Source organism: Macrotis lagotis, chromosome 5 (genome assembly GCF_037893015.1).
Source record: "Macrotis lagotis isolate mMagLag1 chromosome 5, bilby.v1.9.chrom.fasta, whole genome shotgun sequence".
Classification (NCBI taxonomy): domain Eukaryota; kingdom Metazoa; phylum Chordata; class Mammalia; order Peramelemorphia; family Peramelidae; genus Macrotis; species Macrotis lagotis.
The window spans coordinates 217,980,726-218,002,433 of NC_133662.1; the positions used below are offsets into that span (position 1 = coordinate 217,980,726).

A 21,708-nucleotide genomic window follows, 5' to 3' on the forward strand; every position below is an offset into this window, starting at 1 on the left:
GTTATCAAGCATTTTACTTTTTAGTTCTTCCCACTTCTTCCCTCATTGACTAAATAAAACCACTGTAAAAAATATTCTTAAGCACATAAGCAAAATAAATTTCTTTATTGTCCCTTTCCAGAAATCTGTGTCTCATTCTGCTTATTTGTCCAACACCTCTCTCAGGAAGTAGGTAGCATTTTTCATCGTCAGCCATCATTAGAATCATGGTTGATAATTGCATTGGTCAGAGTTCTTAAATCTTTTAAAATTGTTAGTTTTGAAAATATCTTTGTTATTCTTCTCTCAATTCTCTTCATTTCAGTCTACATCCATTCATACAAGTCTTTCCAAGTTTCTCTGAATCTGCCTAGAGACAGTTGGATTGCCAGGGCTTAGAACACTAAGCCTGGAATCAGGAAGACCTGAGTTTAAATTTGACCTCAGACACTTGCTAGCTGGATGACCCTGGGCAAGTCACTTTACCTCTTTCTGCCTCAGTTTCTTCAACTATATGGGGATTATAATAGCACCTCTCTCCCAAGGTTATTGTGAATCTCAAAGGAGATATTTGTAAAGGACTTTAATCAGTCCTTGTCACTTAGTATATACTGAATAAATTCTTGTTTCCTTCCTTTCTTCCTTTTGTCATTTCTTATAGCTCAGTATTCTATCACATTCCTATTTAATAATTATTTAGCCATTTCCCCTTCTTTGTCACTACAAAAAGAGCTACTATAAACCTTTTTTTTTTTAAAACATATAAGACCTTTTTTCTCTTTCTTTCATCTCTTTGGAATGCAAACCTAGTGCTGGCACCACTGGATCAAAGAATATGCACAATTTATAACTTTTGAGGCACAATTCCAAATAACTTTCCATAGTAGCCAAACCAGTTCCTAACTTATCAATAGTAAAATATGCTTGTTTTTCTGCTACCCTTCCAACATTTTTCATCTTCCTGTTTTTTGTGAACTCTGACAATCTGATGAGTCCAAGGTAGAACTTCAGAATTTAATTTGCTTTTCTTGAATTATTAGTGTGTTAGAACTATGTGTTTGTTTTTATAACTTGATTCCATATTGGTTTTTTAGCTACCTTATCACTGTTGACTCATTAAATTCATAGTCTACTAACTCTTAGATCTTTTTCTCACATAGTAATATACTGGCCATTCTCCTTTTGGATATCTCTAATTATTAAGCAGGAAGCTGGGTAGATAGAGTACCAGCCTGAAACCAGGAAGACTCATCTATGTGAGTTCAGATCTGGCACAGACACTAGATGTGTGACCCTGAGCCAGTCACTTCACTCTACTTCTCTCAGTTTCCTCTTGTAAAATGAACTGGAGAAGGAAATGCCAAACTACTCCATTATCTTTGCCAAGAAAATCCTGAATGGAGTAACAAAGAATCATGTACAACTAAGGTCACTGAACAACAGATTCTCCATGAGTTTATAGACTTGGATTATATCCTCTTTCGACCTTTAACCTGTCTTCAAATGGAAGTCATTACATTGCTTTATCTTTCCTAAAAGTTCTCATAGCTTTTTTGAAATATCTTTTAAACATTCTGTTAACCATTGTGAAACTTTCAAGAAAGACTACACTGGACAAATCTGGTCCCTTGTTTTCCAGTCTTCTAATCCCTTCATTGGATTGAGACTAGTCATGTAGTCCTTGGAAAATACCTGATAACTTAATTAACTTAAATATTTATCTTCATTCAAAGACCATTAGTGTTACTGTTAATTAACTTAAAAATATTAATTGAGTTTGTTTACTAGCCTTTCTTATGATGATGAGTGTAGTGGAAAGAATGCTAGATCTAGGATCAGGTTAGCTTTGAACTCAGATTTTGCCCCTAAAACTATGTGACCCTATATGACAAAATATTATGTGTTTCGTGTTACTTCAAAGAACTTAAATTTTAAACATAGTTTAAAATGGATTGAAATTTGATATCATGTTCAGCTTATGAAAATGGTAAAAGAATTTAGAAAATTTAGAAAAAAAGAAAGCAACTGTCAAGCAAAAAATAATCTTAACTGTTAAACTGAAAAAAGAAGACTTTGATAGGTAGGAAATAGTATAATATAGTATTTGCAATTAGTATGTTTTGTTTTTAAGTAGTCAGCCAACAGGGCTTTAATTTCTTGTTCTGTGCTAGAGACCCAGAGATAAAAGGGAAACCCTCCCTTCCTTGCAGGAGTTTAATTCTGTTGAAGGGAATCCAGATGTACATATTTAAATATAAACAAAATAAATACAAGGCAATTTTTGAAGGAAAGATACTAATACCAGGTGGTATCATGAAAGGCTTCATGTGGAAGGTGGAGCTTGAGGTGAGTTTTGAAGAAAACAAGGGGTTTAAGAGATAAGAGGGAGATCCTTGAAGTCTGGGTAGCAACCAGACATGGAGCTGGGGTTGGAGGGTCAGGCAGAGAGAAAGTCTGGATTAGAGTCTAGGACAGCAGGAGGAACAATGGATAGTGAAATTGGAAAGGAAGGTTTGGACCCAGCTGAGAAAACCTTTAGAAAGCAGAGGAGCATGAAGAGAAAAAGAGCCATATGTCAAATCTGCCCTAGTACTTGGGAAGAGACTTGAAGATTTTATAGCACTCTAATCCATCAATTAAATGCTATGTTGTATCAGATACTGTGATTTTTGCTGGGGACACCAAATGAGGCAGGAGAGTCCCAGCTCTCAAGGAACTCCAAAGCTAATGAGGAAGACAACATAGATGTATTTCCATATAGATACAAAATTATTTGTTTGCATAATTTGTAAATAATTAACAGAAAGATGGTACTGAAATTAACACTGCTTGGGAAAATATTCCTATAGAAGGAGATATTTTAATTGGGACTAAAAGGAAGACAGGGAGGTCATTAGGCAGAAGAGGAAGAGTATTTCAGGGGAGAGGGACAATCAGAGAAAATACCCAGGCAAGGGCCAAGGAGTGACTTGTTTGGCCCTTCTAATATCCTCCCCAGCTAGTCATCCTTTGTAGTAAAAACTTCAAAAAGAAGGGGAAAGGAGCAATTCAGTACATCCAAAAAAATAGTATCTGCAATATAGGATATTAAAAAGTCAACATTTCTTCTGCTTCTGATGAAATTGAACAAATTTCTCCCTTTAGCTGAAACCTGACTCTTCCTTTATAATACCTTTGCAAATTGGAGGCCAATCCTTTGCTCAGGCCCTCCCCAGATTCCCACCACTACTCAAAAAACAAGATATAAAAGACCAAGCAAAGTGATTGCCTTATTCTTTGTTTCCTCTACATTATCCCTTAATAACCTTTCTTCTTTTAAAGTTTATATTATCGGGGCAGCTAGTTGGCACAGTGGATAGAGCACCAGCCCTGGAGTCAAAAGGACCTGAGTTCAAATTTGGCCTCAGACAATAATTTCCTAGCTGTGTGACCTTGGGCAAGTCGGTTAACCCCCATTGCCATAAAAAAACAAATAAATAAAAATAAAGTTTCTATTATCTAATTATATCTCCCTCTGTCTTAATTTCTGCTAACTTCTACTTCAGTCAGCTTCCTTTCTCCATAGCATCAAAAGATCTTCCTCTCCACCCCATCATCTTCAAATATTCCAAGGAATTTCTAACAATTTAAACACATAATTACCCATCTTCATCTTTCTTCCTCCTCTTTGCATGTTAAATACTTACCCATCTTTTGAAATTCAAGTTAAATATTGTCTTTCCCTCCTCGTCCACTGATAATGAATTTCCCCCATAATTTGATCCTTATAATTCTCCATAGCCTTTATTTAGCATAGTGAAAGTCTCTTATTTACTTTTATCATACCATCTCTTTTTATGTATTCTGTTAGCTCCCCCAGCAGGGACTGGATTTTATGGAAACTGTAGACTTTCTGGCCAGCTAGCACTTCACATCAGACTTGGCAAATACTTTGCCCTTAGTGGGGCTATTAGTTGATAAAAGTTAATTAGTTGATAAGCATGGAAGTAAATGCCAGCAGAGCTGAAAGGACATTTTCTTATAAAATTTCAGTGCCTATCAAAAGAGTTATTGCATAATTAGAGAATATGAAAGAGGGAGAGTTTAGAAATGGAACATTTTAACTTCTCAGTAGCTATTTCATTTTTCTTTACTTTAGACTGCCACCTACAAAAATGAGGAATAATGCTGGTCACAAAAGTTAAAAATTATTTCTAAATGTGAACTAGGGGACAGATTTCTAATTTCTTGTTCCATTATAGAGGAAAAAAATTACACTTTTTCTGATAGTTGGTAATGGTTTTTCTTTTAATACTCATTAATTTTTTTTTCTTCTGGGAAATATCTCTCTACCTTTTTTCCTTCCAGAAGTCTACTTAGTGAAATCACAGATAGATTACTTTTAACATTTACCAAATTATTGTTCAATAATTTCATACCTTATTTCTTCATATGTGGCATTGTTGAAATCTTTTCATTTTAAATTGAATCTAACATTTCTTCTGTCTTTTACCTCTATGTGCAGAACTTCCTTATGGCTGGGAGAAAATAGAAGACCCCCAGTATGGGACATACTATGTTGAGTAAGTTGCTCAAGCAATTATTTATTTGTCTAGTTATTATTCATTTGGGCATATAACCTTAGAAAGCATTGGATTAGATAACTTTTGCTTGCACAGCTTAGCATTCATGTTTTCTAAACAAGGTCATAAAGTGAGAAGATTGGTTAAAAATATATACACATTTTTTTTTCTTATAAGGTTTCTTAAAGTGATTTTGAAATATTTGTGATGGATTGATGTAAAATATCCTAGATAATTAGAAAAAGAAATGTCACGTTTACTATAGGCTTTAAATGGCTTAATAATGGACAAGAAGGTATAAAATTACTAAACTGAAGGAGATGTTCCAGGTATTTTCAGGATTGTCAATGGAAGAGAGATTTTATTGGGGTTTTTTCACTACAGAGAATAGGACTACTATAGGAATAGTGGATGCAAGTTGCAAAAAAGATAGAAGTCTTTAGAAATGAAAAGTGAGTTTCCTCCTCATTGACCTCATTGAAGGACTTAAGGCAGAGAGTGGATGACTACTTATCAGTATGTTGTGGTAAGGTGAGATTCCTTCCATCTCTGAAATTCCATTATTCTAAAATCATATGATTTTAAGGAATGGTGGGATATAGGATAAGTGTCATTTGACTTTTCTTCAGTGTTTATCATGATGATTCAGTCTTTGACTGTGAATGTCTTATTGAAAAGTATCAGAATCAGAAATCAGATTTCTGCATTCAAATCCCAGTCCCAGCACTGCCTTTTTTGTGACCTTGGGCATGCTGCAACCTTATGGAGGAGTAAAGTTAAAGTAGTTCATAAACTTGAAAGTCCTCTGTTATAAAATGTTAACATCATCATTATCTAAAAATCATTCTTCTTTTGTTTGATGACATTCAGATAGAAATAATCCTGAAATAAGTGACTCTCCTATTGTTCTCTTATTTTTAACATTGTGAAGATTTTTGTACAGGTGGCTAAAATACCTGGGTTTTATAGTTGAATAAAGGTATTCAAATTTAAGTTTATCTTCTCTTGGCTTATTGAAAGCATCATCACTACAGCTCCAATAGCAGATAGGACAACAAAGATGATAAGGACTTGATCCTTTTTCACATAGATCATATTTCTTCTGCTAGGCTTCTATATTTTGAAAGGTCCCATAGAGATTGTATATCATGAATAGTTGGCATAGTAAATCGGAAACATTATTCCAAAGTATTTGTGAATCTGTTTTGTCTGGGTTTTTGTGAGACAAGTCATACTGGGGTATATTGTTTGATTTCTTCAGGACATTTTGAAGTCTTTCTATGTAGTATAGGGATTTATTGCTTGTCAATCCATCAGAAAGATAATAACATTTTTATTTAAAGTTTTGAATTCTAAATTCTATCCTTTCTAAGTTTTGAATTCCAAATTCTATCCCTTCTCTCTTCTCCCCTACCCCCTAGATCAGATAGTAAGCAGATAGAGGTTATACATGTGCAGTCATGTAAAACATTTCCATATTAGTCATTTTGTATAAGACTCAAAAGAAAAAAAATGAAAGAAAGTGAGAAATAGCATACTTCAGTCTATATTCAGTGACTATCAGTTCTTTCTTTCTCAGGAGGTAGATAATATGCCATCACTGTTAGTCCTTTGGGATAGTCTTGGATCATTGTATTGCTGTGAATAGCTAAGTCATTCACAGTTCCTCTTTGAACAGTATTTCTGTTATTATTATTTACAACATTCTCCCAGTCATATCCACTTCACTGTGCATTAGTTCATTTTAAGTCTTTCAAGATTTTTTTTTAAATCACCCTGCTTGTCATTTCTTATTGCACCCTTATATTCCATTGTAATCATATAGTACAGCTTGTTTAGCCATTTCCCGATTGATAGGTCTCTCCTTGGTTTGCAATTTTATAACCGCCACAAAAAAGGACTGCTATGAATATTTTTGTAAAAATAGGTTCTTTCTCCTCTTTTTGGATGTCTTTTGAATGTAGACCTTGCAGTGGTATTGCTGGAACAATGAGTATAATTAATTTTATTACTCTTTGGCCATAGTTCCAGCTTTTTCTCCAGAATTATTGGATCAGTTCACAACTCAGTACATTTGTGGTCCAATTTTCCCACATTCCCTCCAGCATCCAACATTTATTCTTTTTTGTCAAATTAGTTATTCTAATAGGTGTGAGGTGGTCAGAGCTGTTTTAATTTTCATTTCTCTGATAGTGATTTAGTTTGGATTTCTTTGTCTAAAAACTGCCTTTGACCATTTATCAAAATAAGTTTCCAATTATTATTCTAGCTATTAGAACATATCTTGTTAGATTATTCAGTAAATATTTGTAGCTTGTAGGATTCTATCTTTTCCTTAAGGATAACCCTTCCCTAGTTTCTGATGATACTAGGAATAGTCGTGATACTTGAGATATCCCTTGCACAGCATGGCATTCATGTTTTCTAAATAAGGTCATAAAGTGACCTTATTCTCTTTTTTCAGTGGATTTCAGATAGAAATGATCTTAGGACAAAGACCCTATCCTGCAATTATTCATTTATATTTCTATTACAAGGATAGATAAATGAAGTTGATTTTCATAATTGAATGAAAATATTAGGATATAATCTCATCTTCTGTAGACTTTGAATTATCCTTATTACCATTATTTCCTTTAAGGAAGGCTTGGCATTAATCTTTTAAAAAAATTTTTGTTTTAATTCTTTTGTGCTTTCCTGATCACTTTTAAAGATACATATAAATTATAACAAATCTTTGCTAATATTAGCCAAGTACAGGAGGCTAATGTCACAATCTTTACTTGTTTTTCATTTAGATCATTGCAACATGCCTCTTATAGATGGTGTATTTGCAAATGATAATGTTTCTTCTGCTGTTAGCTTTTAAATCTGTGCTCTGAAACATAAGTATCTATATATTCAGCTTAAGCACATACAATAGCACCATCCTTGTAACTAGGATGCAGAGTCCAGGATTTAGGTTACAAAAGCAAATTCAGCAATGTCTAGCATAAATAGCTAGAAAAATAAGGAATCAATTAATATTGAAGCTTTCCTTTTCCTCTTTTATCACTTTTATTACTTCCCCTCTCATTACTGATATTTAACTTTATTGAATACAAATATTTATGCATACATACATATATACAACTTAAAGGACTCATATTTTATATTTTTATTTTCTATACACGTAGAATGTTTGTGCAATGAAATTATTTAAGAGATTTCCTGGATAAATCCTTATATAATCACCAAATTTTTTTTTTATCAAAAAAGTCACAGGGGGCGGCTAGGTGGCACAGTGGATAGAGCACTGGCCTTGGAGTCAGGAGTACCTGGGTTCAAATGCGACCTCAGACACTTAATAATTACCTAGCTGTGTGGCCTTGGGCAAGTCACTTAACCCATTGCCTTGCAAAATCTAAAAAATAAAAATAAAAAAAAAGTCACAGAATGTTAACTGGAAAAAAAACCTTTGTTAAGTAGGGCTTAACAAACTATGAACTCAAGGTTGCCATAGTGTTTAACTACTTTATCTTAAAATTCAAACTTCTTACTCCTTCAAAAATTTCTTCAAAATTCTTATTTCTTCATTCTGTAATATTTGTTCAATTCTTTAGCCACAATTATATTAATATGTTTCCTTCTTCCCTGTTAATATACATTCTCATTTTTTTTTTTATATAATAGAAAAAGAATCCCCAGGTATAAAACAACACTGTTCGGTCTAGGCAACAGTCAGACTTGCCTGGATATTTGTCAGATTTTGCAGCCTCCTTTTATCTTAGGCTTTGTTTCCTGGCTCTACAAAATGGGAATTATGGTCATGGAAAATGGACAGAATGGCCACTGAGGCAGTAGTTAATACCTATTTATTTAGTGCTTGGTATGTGTTCAGAACTAGACTAAGTGATGGAAATACAAAAAAACATTCAAACCCCTGTGTCCAAACACATTACACAGAGAAAAGAAAGAAAAAATTGAAAAAGCAGTTTACTTTTAGTTGAAAAGATAACACTATATATGGTGTAAATAATACAAGGTAGATCAAAAGAAAAGGAATAATGTCATATTTGAATAAGCCTTCTGGGTCAAATAATGCCTCAGATACTTAGCCACTTTCTGTCTCACTTTCCTTTGTGGAAAACTGAAATAACCTATAAGGTCCCTTCTAGCTGAAAATTTATGATCATAAGAAAATTTGTTAAACCATGATATAAATATCTTCTGTTCAGCCTCCATCATTTTGATGATGTTGAACTCTTAAACCTTGAATAGTTGGGTAATTTGCTTAAACTTAGAATCAGATTAATTGGGAAAGGGAGAGGAAGGAAATAAGTGCTTGGTTTTGGGCCTGGTACTGTGCCAACCTCAGGAGTAGTACATGCAAACAAGATGGTTCCTGAGCTTACAGAGCTTACATTTTAATCAAGAAAGAAGATACGTAAGATGGCCCAAGGCAAAGCTTATACACATGCTGGGGACCTGGGAGGGGGAGGGTCAGGCTTCATGACTGGCCAGGGTGCTTCATTTTGGAGGTATACTCGCCAATGAAGAGCTGGGACTTGAACCCACATCTCTCTCCTTATCTAGTGCTCTCTTCATTCTACCAAAAGTTAAAAAATTAATTATATAACTTAACAGTTGGAAAGTCATTATCTACAAGAGTAGTACTAATTTCTAACTTACTAGTACAGTAATGTTAAATAATATAGTTATATTTCTTGCTTGAAATTTTGAGATTTTTAAGCAATTTTAGGCCATTTAGAATTTAAAGGTTCTTTTTTTTATCATGGACTTATTTGTTAGTCTGGTGATTTTTTATTTTTTAAAGAAATACATTAAAATCTGAATTTTTTTTAAGGTAATGATTTTCCTATATATTTCATTGCAATTTATTGCAATGTAAGAAATCAAAACTGCTCCCTATTTAAAATCCTAAACTGAATATGATTTCCATTAAAAAATGAAGGAGTTTAGAGACATTTCTAAGGTGACCCACCTCCTTCCCCTACTTATTTTAACAGCATTTAAAATGACTAAAAGTATATAAAGCAATATGATTGTACATGATTTCTAGGACAAGCTTATATTAAAGAGGATAATTTGTTGAATTAAGAATGTGCAGCTTATACTTAGGGTATACATGTTAGTGTGGAGTTAGCTAAGCTGAGAAGCTTTTTGGCTTGATTCCCAGATTAGTTAGGTTTTAAACCGCAAACATGGTAATCTATAGTTAGCTTATGGATAGAGATTTTTAAAATGTTACTTAAATGGCTACTCCCTAGATCTATTAGTTATCAAACCAGATGGCAACATGTTTGTTATTGGCAGGGTTATTGGAATAAGAATCCAGTTGCATTGTCACTTTTACTGGTGAATAAAGCATGGGATCCTGAAAATGCGTAATTCATTTTTTACAAAGATTGCTATAAAGCCTTACAGGTTCTTCATAAAAATTCTGCCGTTTTTTTAGAAATATAACTTTGAGGTGTGGCTAGGTGGCATAGTGAATAAAGCACCGGCCCTGGATTCAGGAGTACCTGGGTTCAAATCCGGTCTCAGACACTTAATAATTACCTAGCTGTGTGGCCTTGGGCAAGCCACTTAACCCCGTTTGCCTTGCAAAAACATAAAAAAAGAAAAAAAAGAAATATAACTTTGACATAAAGATTTTTTTCTGTAGCAGAAATGTGGCACATAATTTGATGTGCCTATATTTTTACCAGTAAATTTGATTGAATGATAAGGTGCCACATTTAGAATACTTGTATCTTAATGATATTTTAGTAACTCTATTTCTACATAAGATCATAATTTATTAAAAAAGAAAGTACATATAATGAAAATGATACTTGGAAATAATATATTGCATATAGAGGTTTTTTTAAAATAGTGATAATTTAAAATCATGTTTTCTATTTCTGTTTAATTTGATTTATAACCAAGTGATAGTATTCTTTGTTATTTCTAGTATTATATGAAAATTTCATGAATCATTCATTGCTAAAAGGAAAAGAGTTTATTCCAGGTAGAATTATTTTAATGTAAGGAAAATACAATAAATCATAGTTTTCTTAACTAGAGTTTCTAACTCTTTTTGCCTAAGTATTTGCAGGAAGGTGATTACTCATTTACATGTTTCTTCTCTGTTCTCCCACACTTCATCAAAGGTGTAAATACAAATTACTACTTTTTTGTGTTCTGAAGATTCATTGGTGAAGTGAATCATTTTCACTCCAAAGGGACTTTAGGCTCTTTCCAAATAGGTTTTTTTTTCTTTGATGAAAGTCTGCTTCTAGTATAAAAAAGAATATTTGAAAGAAAATCTCTCCATTAAGTCCCCATCTCTTATAGATAAAATAGCAATACCTCTGATATTTTTAATTTGAAGGGGGAATGGAAGGGATATTTCATTCAAATCTGGACAAAATATATGCAGTACATCTTTGAGTTGAAGAGAAATCAGATTCTAAAGAATATCTGACAGTCTCACAAATCTGATGCTTAGTAACCTTATGTTCTCAGGAGCTAAGATGTGTTTGTAGCAGCAAAGGCTAATATCCCATCCCATCTGTGACTTCTTTCTTCCTAACTTAGGATTTTTATTTTCTTAGGCTTATAGGTTCATAGATAAAGACTTGAAGTCATGTATGCAAACCTCTCATTTTACATATAAAGAAACTACATTACAGATAGGTTACAAGAAGAACCCCAAATCCCACAGTGGGAGAGTTGGGATTTGAAGTGGCAGGTGGTATAGGATTCCTAGGTTTACAAAGGAGAATTTGTTTATATCTTTATATGCAGGTTTATTATCTCCAGTTTCTGAAGCTATTATATACTTTACCTTATTATTTGATGATAGCTGTTACTCATTACTAGTCTCTCTTCATGTTAAAATAGTTTACTGAAAGCATGTCACTTTGAGTTGCAATGCATTGTTATAAAGCTTTAAAGTACTAGAATATCATTTCTGCAGTAATCTTATTCTGACAAAAGGTGTTAATAGCTTTGAAATAAAAGTTTGTGTGTATCTTTATCATAATATCGGAGTCCATTTCATATCTTTGAAGGACAACTCTCTTGCATTGTGTCTTGATAATTGTTTTAAAGGAGAAAATAACCACCCAGCCAGATTTTAGTAATTTTATTTTCAACAAAAACATATTAATATTTTATCCAGAATTGAAATATATATTTCTCTAAATGTTACAGTCACATTAACCAGAAAACCCAGTTTGAAAATCCAGTGGTGGAAGCCAAGAGGAAAAAGCAATTAGGACAGGCTGATGGTGGTTCCTCAAAACAAGGTACAGTTCTTTTACCTCATAAAAAGGCCTTGGAGATTACCATCTAAGTGATCTTGGTTTAATTGTTTTCCTTTTCTGGGGGTTACTGCATCTTCTTTTCTTTGTTTGCTGCAATATAGAAATTCAAGTGTTCAATGTATCAGTTTCCTGATCCATTGATAAGAACTGCTGAATTGTGAGAAAACAGAAGAATATTTTGCAAATACTAAGGTTTTCTGATGCTGTTTATAATACACATACAATTAGTATTCCTTTTTTATTGGAAAGGGAGGGAGGGAGGAGCTTTATTTATATCTATTTCTCTATTATTTATAAGGTAATCAGATCACTGCTGGCTCTACAATTGACATATGGGCTCTGAAGCTAATTGCCTGCTTCTGCTGCCTGCAATCCAAATGTGGGGGTCATGATATGAAAAGTATGAATAATGACAAAAAAGCACTAACCAATTTCATTTGTCTATATATAGAAATGCTGTATTTAGACAGCATGTTCCTTGCTGTCACTGCAGGAGTGCTACATTTTAGTCTTCTTTTCTTTTACATTATTGTAACTGTTTTGTATATGTCTCTCTCTGGGTTTGATTACTTTACGTTGAATCAGTTTATGTAGGGATTTACAATGTTTCTCTCAGTTTCTCAGATTTGTTAATCATATACATCACTCAGTCCCCAGCTTACCACCAAAAATGTTTTACAAATTAATATTTAAGTATATATAAGGACTTTCTTTATGTTTTTGACTTCCTGGGGACCCAAAAGGGAGATCCCATAGGTCAAAGAATATGAAGTTTAAGTGACTCCACATGCATCTTTCCAATATAGTTTTACCAAATGGTCAGACCAATTCATATCTCCACTACCTGTGTACAGTTATCTGGGTACAGTTTAAAACATTTTCATTTTGCCTGAGTATGCCCCATGTTTAACAGTATATGGCATAGAATACACATTTAATAAGTGCATATTAATAGATTAAATACTTCTTGGACCTTTTATATTTAGGTTGGTTTACTATATATTTTGAATATCAGACTTTTGTCAGAAATACTTGGTTTTTTCCTCTTTTAAACTTTTTGAAGTTTTCAAGTAAATTATTTTTTTATTCTATCCTTTCCATGTTTCTCCTCCCAATAAGCTTTTTTAAAAAATCATTTATTATATATCTAAATAATCTAGTAAAACAATTCTCACATTAGGCATGTCAGAAAATGTTTGCTTCTTCATCTTATCTCTGTTAAGAGGTGAATGTCACATTTCATCTTCTTTCCTGGGACAATGAATATTTAACTCCACAATCTCAGTCATAGTCCAGACCTCACTTTGGGAAGTGGTTTGATCTAGGGCAAAGTCTGATTGCTGCCCACCTTGTTCTGAGCTCTGCAAGTTCCTGACCTGGTTTGTGTTGAAGCCCCAGGCCTCTGGGATCACCCCATTTGTAGACTGTGGTTAAATTTACTAGTTATCAGCCAGCTGGAAAACTCTGCTGCTTCAAAGTGACGGAACTCAGGCTTCACTTTAGTCGGGGGTTCCTGCCCTATTTATTCCTCTGCAAGCTCAGCCTGGGCTAGAAACTGGAACTGAAACCATCTTCTGTTTCTGAAGTCTAAGCCCCTCAGCAGCTGCTCACTTCTGAACTTGCTTCCTTCTCAATACATGGTCCCAGGTCGGCAACCACCCTGCATTGGGACCTAGAACTGGGTTATGCACAGACTTGACTGCACCCTCCACAAGTGTAGGTCTCCCCTTCTGGATCCAGGACCACCTCCCACCCTGGAGCATAGGCTCTTCTTGTTCTTGGGTGTGCTCCTGACCAGACCACATCTCTGATGTCCACAGACCTCTCTGTCTGTTACTTGTGATGACCTAAGTCAGAAAAAAAGACTCCCTCTGAGTTTTTACCCCCTTAGATTTCTCAATCAGAATTTGTTTTTGTGCATTTTCTTGTTCTGTTTGGAGGAGTTTGGGGGGGGGTGGTATGGAAGAGCAGCTATTGTACTTCTTGCTACCCTAACACCTTGCCCTCCCACCTAGTGAAGTTCTCCTCGGGGCACCCAAACTATCTCCTTGAATCCAAGGCACATCATTCCATCCCTGCTTTCAGTGCTTTTGCTTATATAATCCTCTGTGCTTATAGCCTACTCACTCCTTAACTCCACCTTTTAGAATCCTTGCCTTTTTTTCACAGCTCATCTCAAATGTCATTTCTATAAGAAGACCACTCCCTAGCTGTGACTGCCTCACCTCCAGAATTACCTCTTATTTACTTTGTAGAAATTTGTGTTTATTTATATGTTGTTTCTCCAGAAAAATATAAACCACTAGAAGATAGATAACTGGGTTTTTTTTTTATCTTTGAAGTCTCAGCACTTGTGCCTAGCTTAATAAGCATTTAATAAATCCTTGTTGATTGAATGATTTTTTTTTAACACTAGTATTCTTCCAATGTTGTTGTATGGTTATAAATCATAGACAGGTACAATCTCTGAGAGAAAATTGAAAATCACCAAGATAACAAAGGAGGCTTGATGGACATGAGCAGGCTTAACACACTACAAATGGGGTTACTCAGGATAAGTGTGGTAAAGCATGTCTTCAGAAAAATGTGTGACCAGAAACAAGTAGGTATCATGTTATAAGTGCAAAGACAGACATTGGAAGTCCACAAGCTTTATTATCATTGATGTCAGTGTAATTTGAAGAAAATCCTAGAAAAGAAAATACTCTCACACACACGCACACACATATGTTTATAAATATATGGGAAGATATGTATGGTGGTTAAAGGATGAGAAAGCACTGTCTGCATCATCAAAAAAATATATGTGTATCATTGAAATCACAGATTTACTGGATTCTTCATATACCATAGAAATCCCTCAAATGAGAAATTGTATATTAACCAAATTTAATTTTTTTAGCAAATTTCTAAATGCATCTAATTTTTGTTTATAAATATTGAATTCCCTATCTTGTTAAATATCAGATTTTATCTTTTTTTTCCATTTCCTAATATTGCAATACATTTATTTTTTAATGGATAGCCTGAATGGCTTCCTTTTTTGTGCTAAAGTCCATTGTCCTATCTTGGGTTTGAAAACCCATTCTTTTTGGTGTAGATATAGAGAAGTCACACTTCACTCGAGACCCATCCCAGCTTAAAGGTTTCCTCATCCGAGCATCTTTGAAAAAAAGTACCATGGGATTTGGTTTTACCATCATTGGAGGAGATCGACCTGATGAGTTTCTTCAAGTGAAGAATGTACTCAAAGATGGACCTGCTGCTCAAGATGGGAAAATTGCCCCAGGTAACTGTATACTGCCTTAACAGACGAGTTGTTCAATAAATTACAGATAGAGATGAGACTAGGTTAAAAAAAATAGTGTCTGGAACCACTTTGAGAAAAAAGGTAATTTGGAAACTTTGTGAATGATGTTTCTAATTTCTTTGTTGTTTTTGAGTTGTTTCAGTCATAGCCAACTCTTTTGTAATCCCATTTTGGGTTTTCTTGGCAAAGGTACTGGAATAGTTTGCCATTTCTTTCTCTAGCTCACTTTGCATATGAGGAACTGAGGCAAACAGGGTTAAATGACTTGCCCAGGGTCACAACTAGTAAGTATATGGAATTGCATTTGAACCCAGATCTTCCTGACTCCAGGCCTGGTGCTCTATCCACTGTGCCATCAAGCTGACCTAATTCTTCTAGGAGAACATAGTTACAAAAATTTCTATATAGTTCAATCATAAAGCAGTTCGTTCATATAATTTTTTAGGTATTTTGAGTGTTCTTAATGAAAAGATGAATTTGACTGTATAATGAGCCATATTTATTATCTGGACCAGTAATTTCACCAGCATTGAGAACTGCATCTAATTTATAACTTAAAAGTCTAAGAATTGCCTAGGGTTCCAAGGGCTGTTTGCCCATAGCATCCGTTTAGTGTATGTGAGAAGGACAGTACACACCAGGATCATTGTATCTTCAGGTCTTGTCCACTCTCCCCTGCCACACTGCTTCTCTGCTGGTGCAGTTAGAGCAGAAAATCTCTAGGATCCCTTTCTTCTCTAATATCTATGATTCTGTGATATAATTGATATTCTATAAATTCCTTCATGGTAATTTCTGAGGGGTCTCCTCAAATTAATTAGTTTATTGTAGATTTTAAAAATAAATGCTTTTATTTTAGAAATAGACAAAAACTCTGCATGCAGTTCTTAATGTATCTCATGCCTGAGATAAATTGCTTATTCCTTGTCTAGACCTTGTTGCTTTGGCTATTTGAATTTTGGAGGGCATTTTGACATTTTTAGAAGTGTATTTGGGTCTTTCATATTGCTTATTCATGCTGAAGGAATTTTTTAAAGTGATTTTTTTCTTTGAAAATTTTAATGCAATATTGAAAGTGTTCTCCTAACTTTCTTATGGATACCTCTGCTCCACATTTAGTGTGAATGCAATTGTACACTAGATTGTTTGATGGATAGACTTCTTTTGCTATACTTAGATACATTAATGTTGCATTAGAGTATTATCTACAGATCATCATGTGCCCTTTCAAAGAATTGATGAGGTTGACAAGAAAAAACCAAGTATAAATATTGGCAAAATCAAACACCACAGGAAGAAAAAACCATCTAAATAAAAATCTGACAAATTCAGGATTATTTCCTGCAAACCCCTGTTTGATATAAGTTAGCAGAATCCTAAATTCACTGGCCCTTAACATGCATCAGTTGGAATTCTTTTGTGTATATTTTAGCCACAGTTCAAAGAAAAATTTGTAGATATAAATAAATGTATAAAGATACAATCTTCTTTTCATCATCCAGCATCATAAATAAGTATGAAAATTAATCAAAATTACTTTTTCAGGTCTCAGTTTTGTCTTTTTTTTCCCCATATTATGACTGTGAAACAAATCTATTAGCTCTTGTCTTCCTACAACATCACAATATTGATTCAGATTTGTCTGAACTGCACAAGCCATTCTGGCATAGCATTAAGTACTCCCATGAAAATTCTATAAGCTTTTACCAGGGAAAACAGGTATTAACTGTTTTTTTCTTTGTAGCCCAGTTTCCGTCTCTCTCTCTCTCTCTCTCTCTCTCTCTCTCTCTCTCTCTCTCTCATTAGATCATTACAACTAAGTTTCCACGAAGTGACATTTATTTTAAGACTATTCATGTTGACCTTAAAAGACATAACTATAACTAGAAGAAATCTGAGCAACTTGATTGGGAAACTAACCTTTTAAATAATCACCTTCAAATTTAAGGGGGAAAATAAGCAAATGAATGAGATGACATAAAATAAATAAGAGAGATCAGGTCTACATAAAAGGATCCCGGCTGCATGTTAAGGACTACTGCATCTAGCGATCAAACTGGTTTTACCTTTATCAGATAGGGAAGTGCAGGAATGATCCTGGATTTGCCAGATTTTGCTTTCCTCTCATTTAAAAAAATATGGTGTTCGCTTTTGGCAGTATTTATATCTTTGTTTAGCTTTTTTCATTTGAAATTCAAGTTATTGCAATGAGTGAAGAGCTATTAAAGATTTAATTACTGATTTGCAATAAAATTCTTAGTCATACTCAAAAGGTAGAACATACTAAAGGAAAATATATCTATAGATAATAAATCATTCTGAAAATCAGATTTCTGGATAAATTTTTCAGATGCAATAAAATTTTAAGTATTCAGAATCCTTTGTGCTGATAACTTTTTCATTTATTCATCAAACATGTATGTGTGTGTGTGATATATATATATATATATATATATAGTAGATGACCTACTCTGTATATAATTCTTCTTCAGGCTGGATATGATTCATATCACATTATTAATGTTGAGTAATAAAATATTCTCATACCCTAGGTCATCTCTATCCATTAATGACTTGAATCTCAGGTATTCTTATCTTGACTTCAAAGTAGCTCCTGCTTTTCAGAAAAACTTACATAAATAAAGAGACCCTTCTTTCTTGAAAAAAAAATATTTATTTTTGAAATTAATGAAAGACAAAAAGAAATGTGAATATTTTTTTCTCTTAAGGATCCAGAATTTAACTTTTAATCAATTGGAAATTAGAAATAATAGTAACTAAACTAAAATAATATTAAAATTGGGTCAACTTACATATTAATGTACTCTTATTACATTTGTTTTATTAGGTGATGTAATCGTAGACATAAATGGCAACTGTGTCCTTGGTCACACCCATGCAGATGTTGTCCAGATGTTTCAGTTGGTCCCTGTCAACCAGTATGTGAACCTGACTTTGTGTCGTGGCTATCCTCTTCCTGATGATAATGAAGATCCAGTTGTCGATATTGTTACAGCTACACCCATCATCAATGGACAGCCAATAACCAAGGGAGAGACTTGCATAAGCAGTCAGGATTTTAAATCGGGGACAGTGGTTATGGACCAGAATGGGAAACCAGCTCATATTCTGAACAGTGATCGTCTCAATGGCCCTTCTTTGGACCCAGATGAGCAAAGGGCATCCATGGCATCATCAGGCAGCTCTCAACCAGAGTTAGTGACTATCCCTCTGATTAAGGGTCCTAAAGGTTTTGGGTTTGCAATAGCTGATAGTCCAACCGGACAAAAAGTGAAAATGATATTGGACAGCCAGTGGTGTCATGGCCTTCAAAAAGGAGATATTATTAAGGAGATTTACCACCAAAATGTTCAGAACTTAACACACCTTCAGGTAGTAGAAGTACTAAAACAGTTTCCAGTAGGTGCAGATGTACCATTGCTCATCCTAAGAGGAGGTAGGTAAAGATGCAACTTGGAAAAAATGTGAAGTTTTTATTGTGTTTATGTCTTTTATGTCTTTCCTTACAGGTCAGGATCTTTCTTCTCCCATCAGACACCTGTTCTCTACTGTGCATTTTCTATAAGGCTCTGTTTGATCCCTACCAAAGCAGTTTTTGTGAATTTCTTGCCATTATTTGAGGCAGGTAGCATGCTGGCAGGAGAGTCAGCCTCCAAGACATGCCAGCCATGGGACCCTAGCCCTGTCCCTTCGTTCTTTGGGCTTCTTTAAGACCATAAGTTGCAGGGAAGGCACTGAAGGTAGAGGGAGTTTCCTAACTAAAGAGTTATTTCTAACAAAGAAATCACAGTTCCAGTCTGTTATCCTTCCTACTTATTAATACTTCTCATTAATATCCATATTTAAAATATTACTTATAATTTTTATGATTAGTCACAGATGTTTCTTCATTTAAAAAGATTTCTCATTTAAATCATTGTATTTCTTTTTTTGTTTGTTTTGTTTTTTAGATTTTTCAAGAAATAGGGTTAAGTGACTTGCCCAAGGCCACACGGCTAGGTAATTATTAAGAGTCTGAGGCCGGATTTGAACTCACGTACTTCTGACTCCAAGGCTGGTGCTCTATCCACTGCACCACCCAGCCACCCCATAATCATTGTGTTTCTTCTGCTGACAGAAGCTTTGAGACTTTATTTATTATGACTTTGTAATGTACCCTCAGTGATTTCAAAGTGATTTCAAACTCTTTACATTTTTCAGGCATTAGATGATGTTGAGGAGTCTCTTGAAAACTGTTCTGTATAATCCACAGGGATAGTAACTTTTACTTTTTTTAAGACTTTTTCTTCAGTTCTAGTGATCTTCCATAAGTGATAATTAAGTACAGTGCCCATAGGAGAAAAGCACAAGTCTTGTTTTTCCAAGGTCATGAAGGAACATGAAGTGCACCAGACATTAGCCCCCCACCCCCATTTTAAGTTCTAATTACTAATCTGAGCTTTAATGGGATTTATTGAATCTATACCTATGAATGACTAACATTTAAAAATTGGAATTTAATTCTTATACATCCCCACATGCTTCTATTCTGTTAGTATCTTGTTTTTTCATCTTGTACATGGGAACATATCCTTTAATATGGACATTTGTTTATTTTTGACAGCTTGGTGTCTTCTTTGGGTGATTTTTCAAAATATGTAATATTATTGTTTTTAGGTTTTCAAAGCACAGTACTACACAATAGAAAAAGCATTGTTCCAAGAGTCAGAGACTGTGCTTCAAATTCCACCTGTGTGTATTCTACCTCTGTATCTTCTTCAGCAAAACTCTATGCATTTGGGTGGCAAAGAATGACCTCCAAGTTCCTTTCTAGCTCCAGAGCTGTGATCCTGTGAATGTAGGTCTATGGGTTTTATCCCCATTTTACAGATGGGTAAACTAAGGCTCTGAGGATTTGAGTGTCAGAGATTGTATTTAAAAAGATGACTCTTCATCCCTAGTTCGGTGCACTAGCCACCATGCCATGATAAAGTTAAACATTTCTCTTGCACGCTTAGTTTTTGTTTTCTATTCCAGTAAATTCAAGTTATTTAATTTACTTTTGTTTCATTAGTTGACAATACTCATGATTAAAGAATATCAGATCAAAGAATTGTTTATTTGGTTTTAAAATTCAGCTTATTTTTTTTCTCTAGGTCCTCCTTCACCAGCTAAAACTACCAAAGTGGTGAGTGAGTATGTGAAATGTTTGCAACAATGGGAAAGAGTTAGCAATCATCATATATGTTAGGGCTAGAGAATTAGGACTATCCCTGGAGCCTTATTAATTAGAAACAATATAAAGAGGGAAAATATGCTTCTGGTAGTTTTAAGTAAATATTAGGGCAGATGGAAAATTAAAACTATCTGATCTGCTACCCATTGTTATACTTATACTTCCTATGTACTTCTGTGTCCATCAATATCTCAGATACTCCATATCCCTTTCAGCCTAGCCTTTCTTTTAGATTCCTTATTTCTATTGAAAGCACTATCATCTTTGGAGTTACCCAGATTTACAACTTTGAAGTTACTCTTGAATCTTTCTTCACTCTCTTATTCATTCAAGAAGGTTTTTTTCAGCTTACTTCCATAAAAAATTCTCATATCTGCCCCCCTTTCTCTACTTAAGTCCCCCCAATTCTGACCCTTGACACCTGAGAGGCTCCTAGAGCTATTGCTACAGCCTCTTAATTAATCTCCCTGTTTCCAGTTTCTCCCTCTCCAGTTTATCCTACACACAGCTATCAATTTTCCTAAAAACTATTTGTTTACCTCCAGGATAAAATCCAGATCCCTCTAATTGGGTATTTGAAGGCTTTTATAATCTGGTTCCATCCTGCCTTCCCAGGTTTATTTTAAATCACTCCCCTTTGTGTCTTCTTTGGCCAGTCACATTGGCCCACTCGTTATTACCCAAACTTTGCATTCCATCTACTATTTGCTCAGATTGTCCCCTAATACCAATACCTCCTACCTCTTAGAATCCTTTACCTTCCTAAAGGTTTAATTCAAGTACTACCTCTTCCTTGAAGTCTTTTCTGAGCTCCCGAGTTGTTAGTGCTCTCTTCTGCCTCAAATATTCTCAAGTATACTTATTTGTTTTACAAACTGTACTGCTTAATAGAATGGAGGCTCCTTTCAGACTGAGTCTTTGTTATTTTTGTCGTTAAATCCATAATAACTTGCACATAATAGGCATAGTAGATATATGTTAAATTGCCCAAAACATTTATGACCTTTTGTACTTTGCAGTGATTTGTTTTGCTGCTTTTTGTTGGGCTTTTTTTTTCCAGAATGTATCACTTAGTTGTTTATGTTTGCCTAATTATTGCCCTAAAGACTGTTGTTTATAAGACAACTGGATAGTTAAATAATCTGTCATAGGATCCATATATAGGATGAGAAGTAAAAAAAGATTCCCTGTAACATCTCTTGGAAGAAACTGTCAATCACTTATCAGTCTGTTAGACCAGTACCACCAGTAAATACAATTATTGAATACAAAGGCAATTAATGAGCTGTGAAATCCTATTTTAGTTTT

The 21,708-nt window shown here is 34.3% G+C and overlaps 1 protein-coding gene across 2 annotated transcripts in view; it reads left to right on the forward strand.

The window, feature by feature from the left end:
* MAGI3 (membrane associated guanylate kinase, WW and PDZ domain containing 3) overlaps positions 1-21,708 on the forward strand; it is a 218,311-nt gene that overhangs the window by 149,763 nt on the left and 46,840 nt on the right. For both annotated transcript variants that reach the window (XM_074188464.1, XM_074188465.1), the window contains exons 7-11: positions 4,484-4,541; positions 11,742-11,836; positions 14,955-15,143; positions 18,013-18,621; positions 20,321-20,352. In XM_074188464.1, the coding sequence (XP_074044565.1) occupies positions 4,484-4,541; positions 11,742-11,836; positions 14,955-15,143; positions 18,013-18,621; positions 20,321-20,352 (983 nt within the window). The remainder of the gene's footprint in view (positions 1-4,483; positions 4,542-11,741; positions 11,837-14,954; positions 15,144-18,012; positions 18,622-20,320; positions 20,353-21,708) is intronic.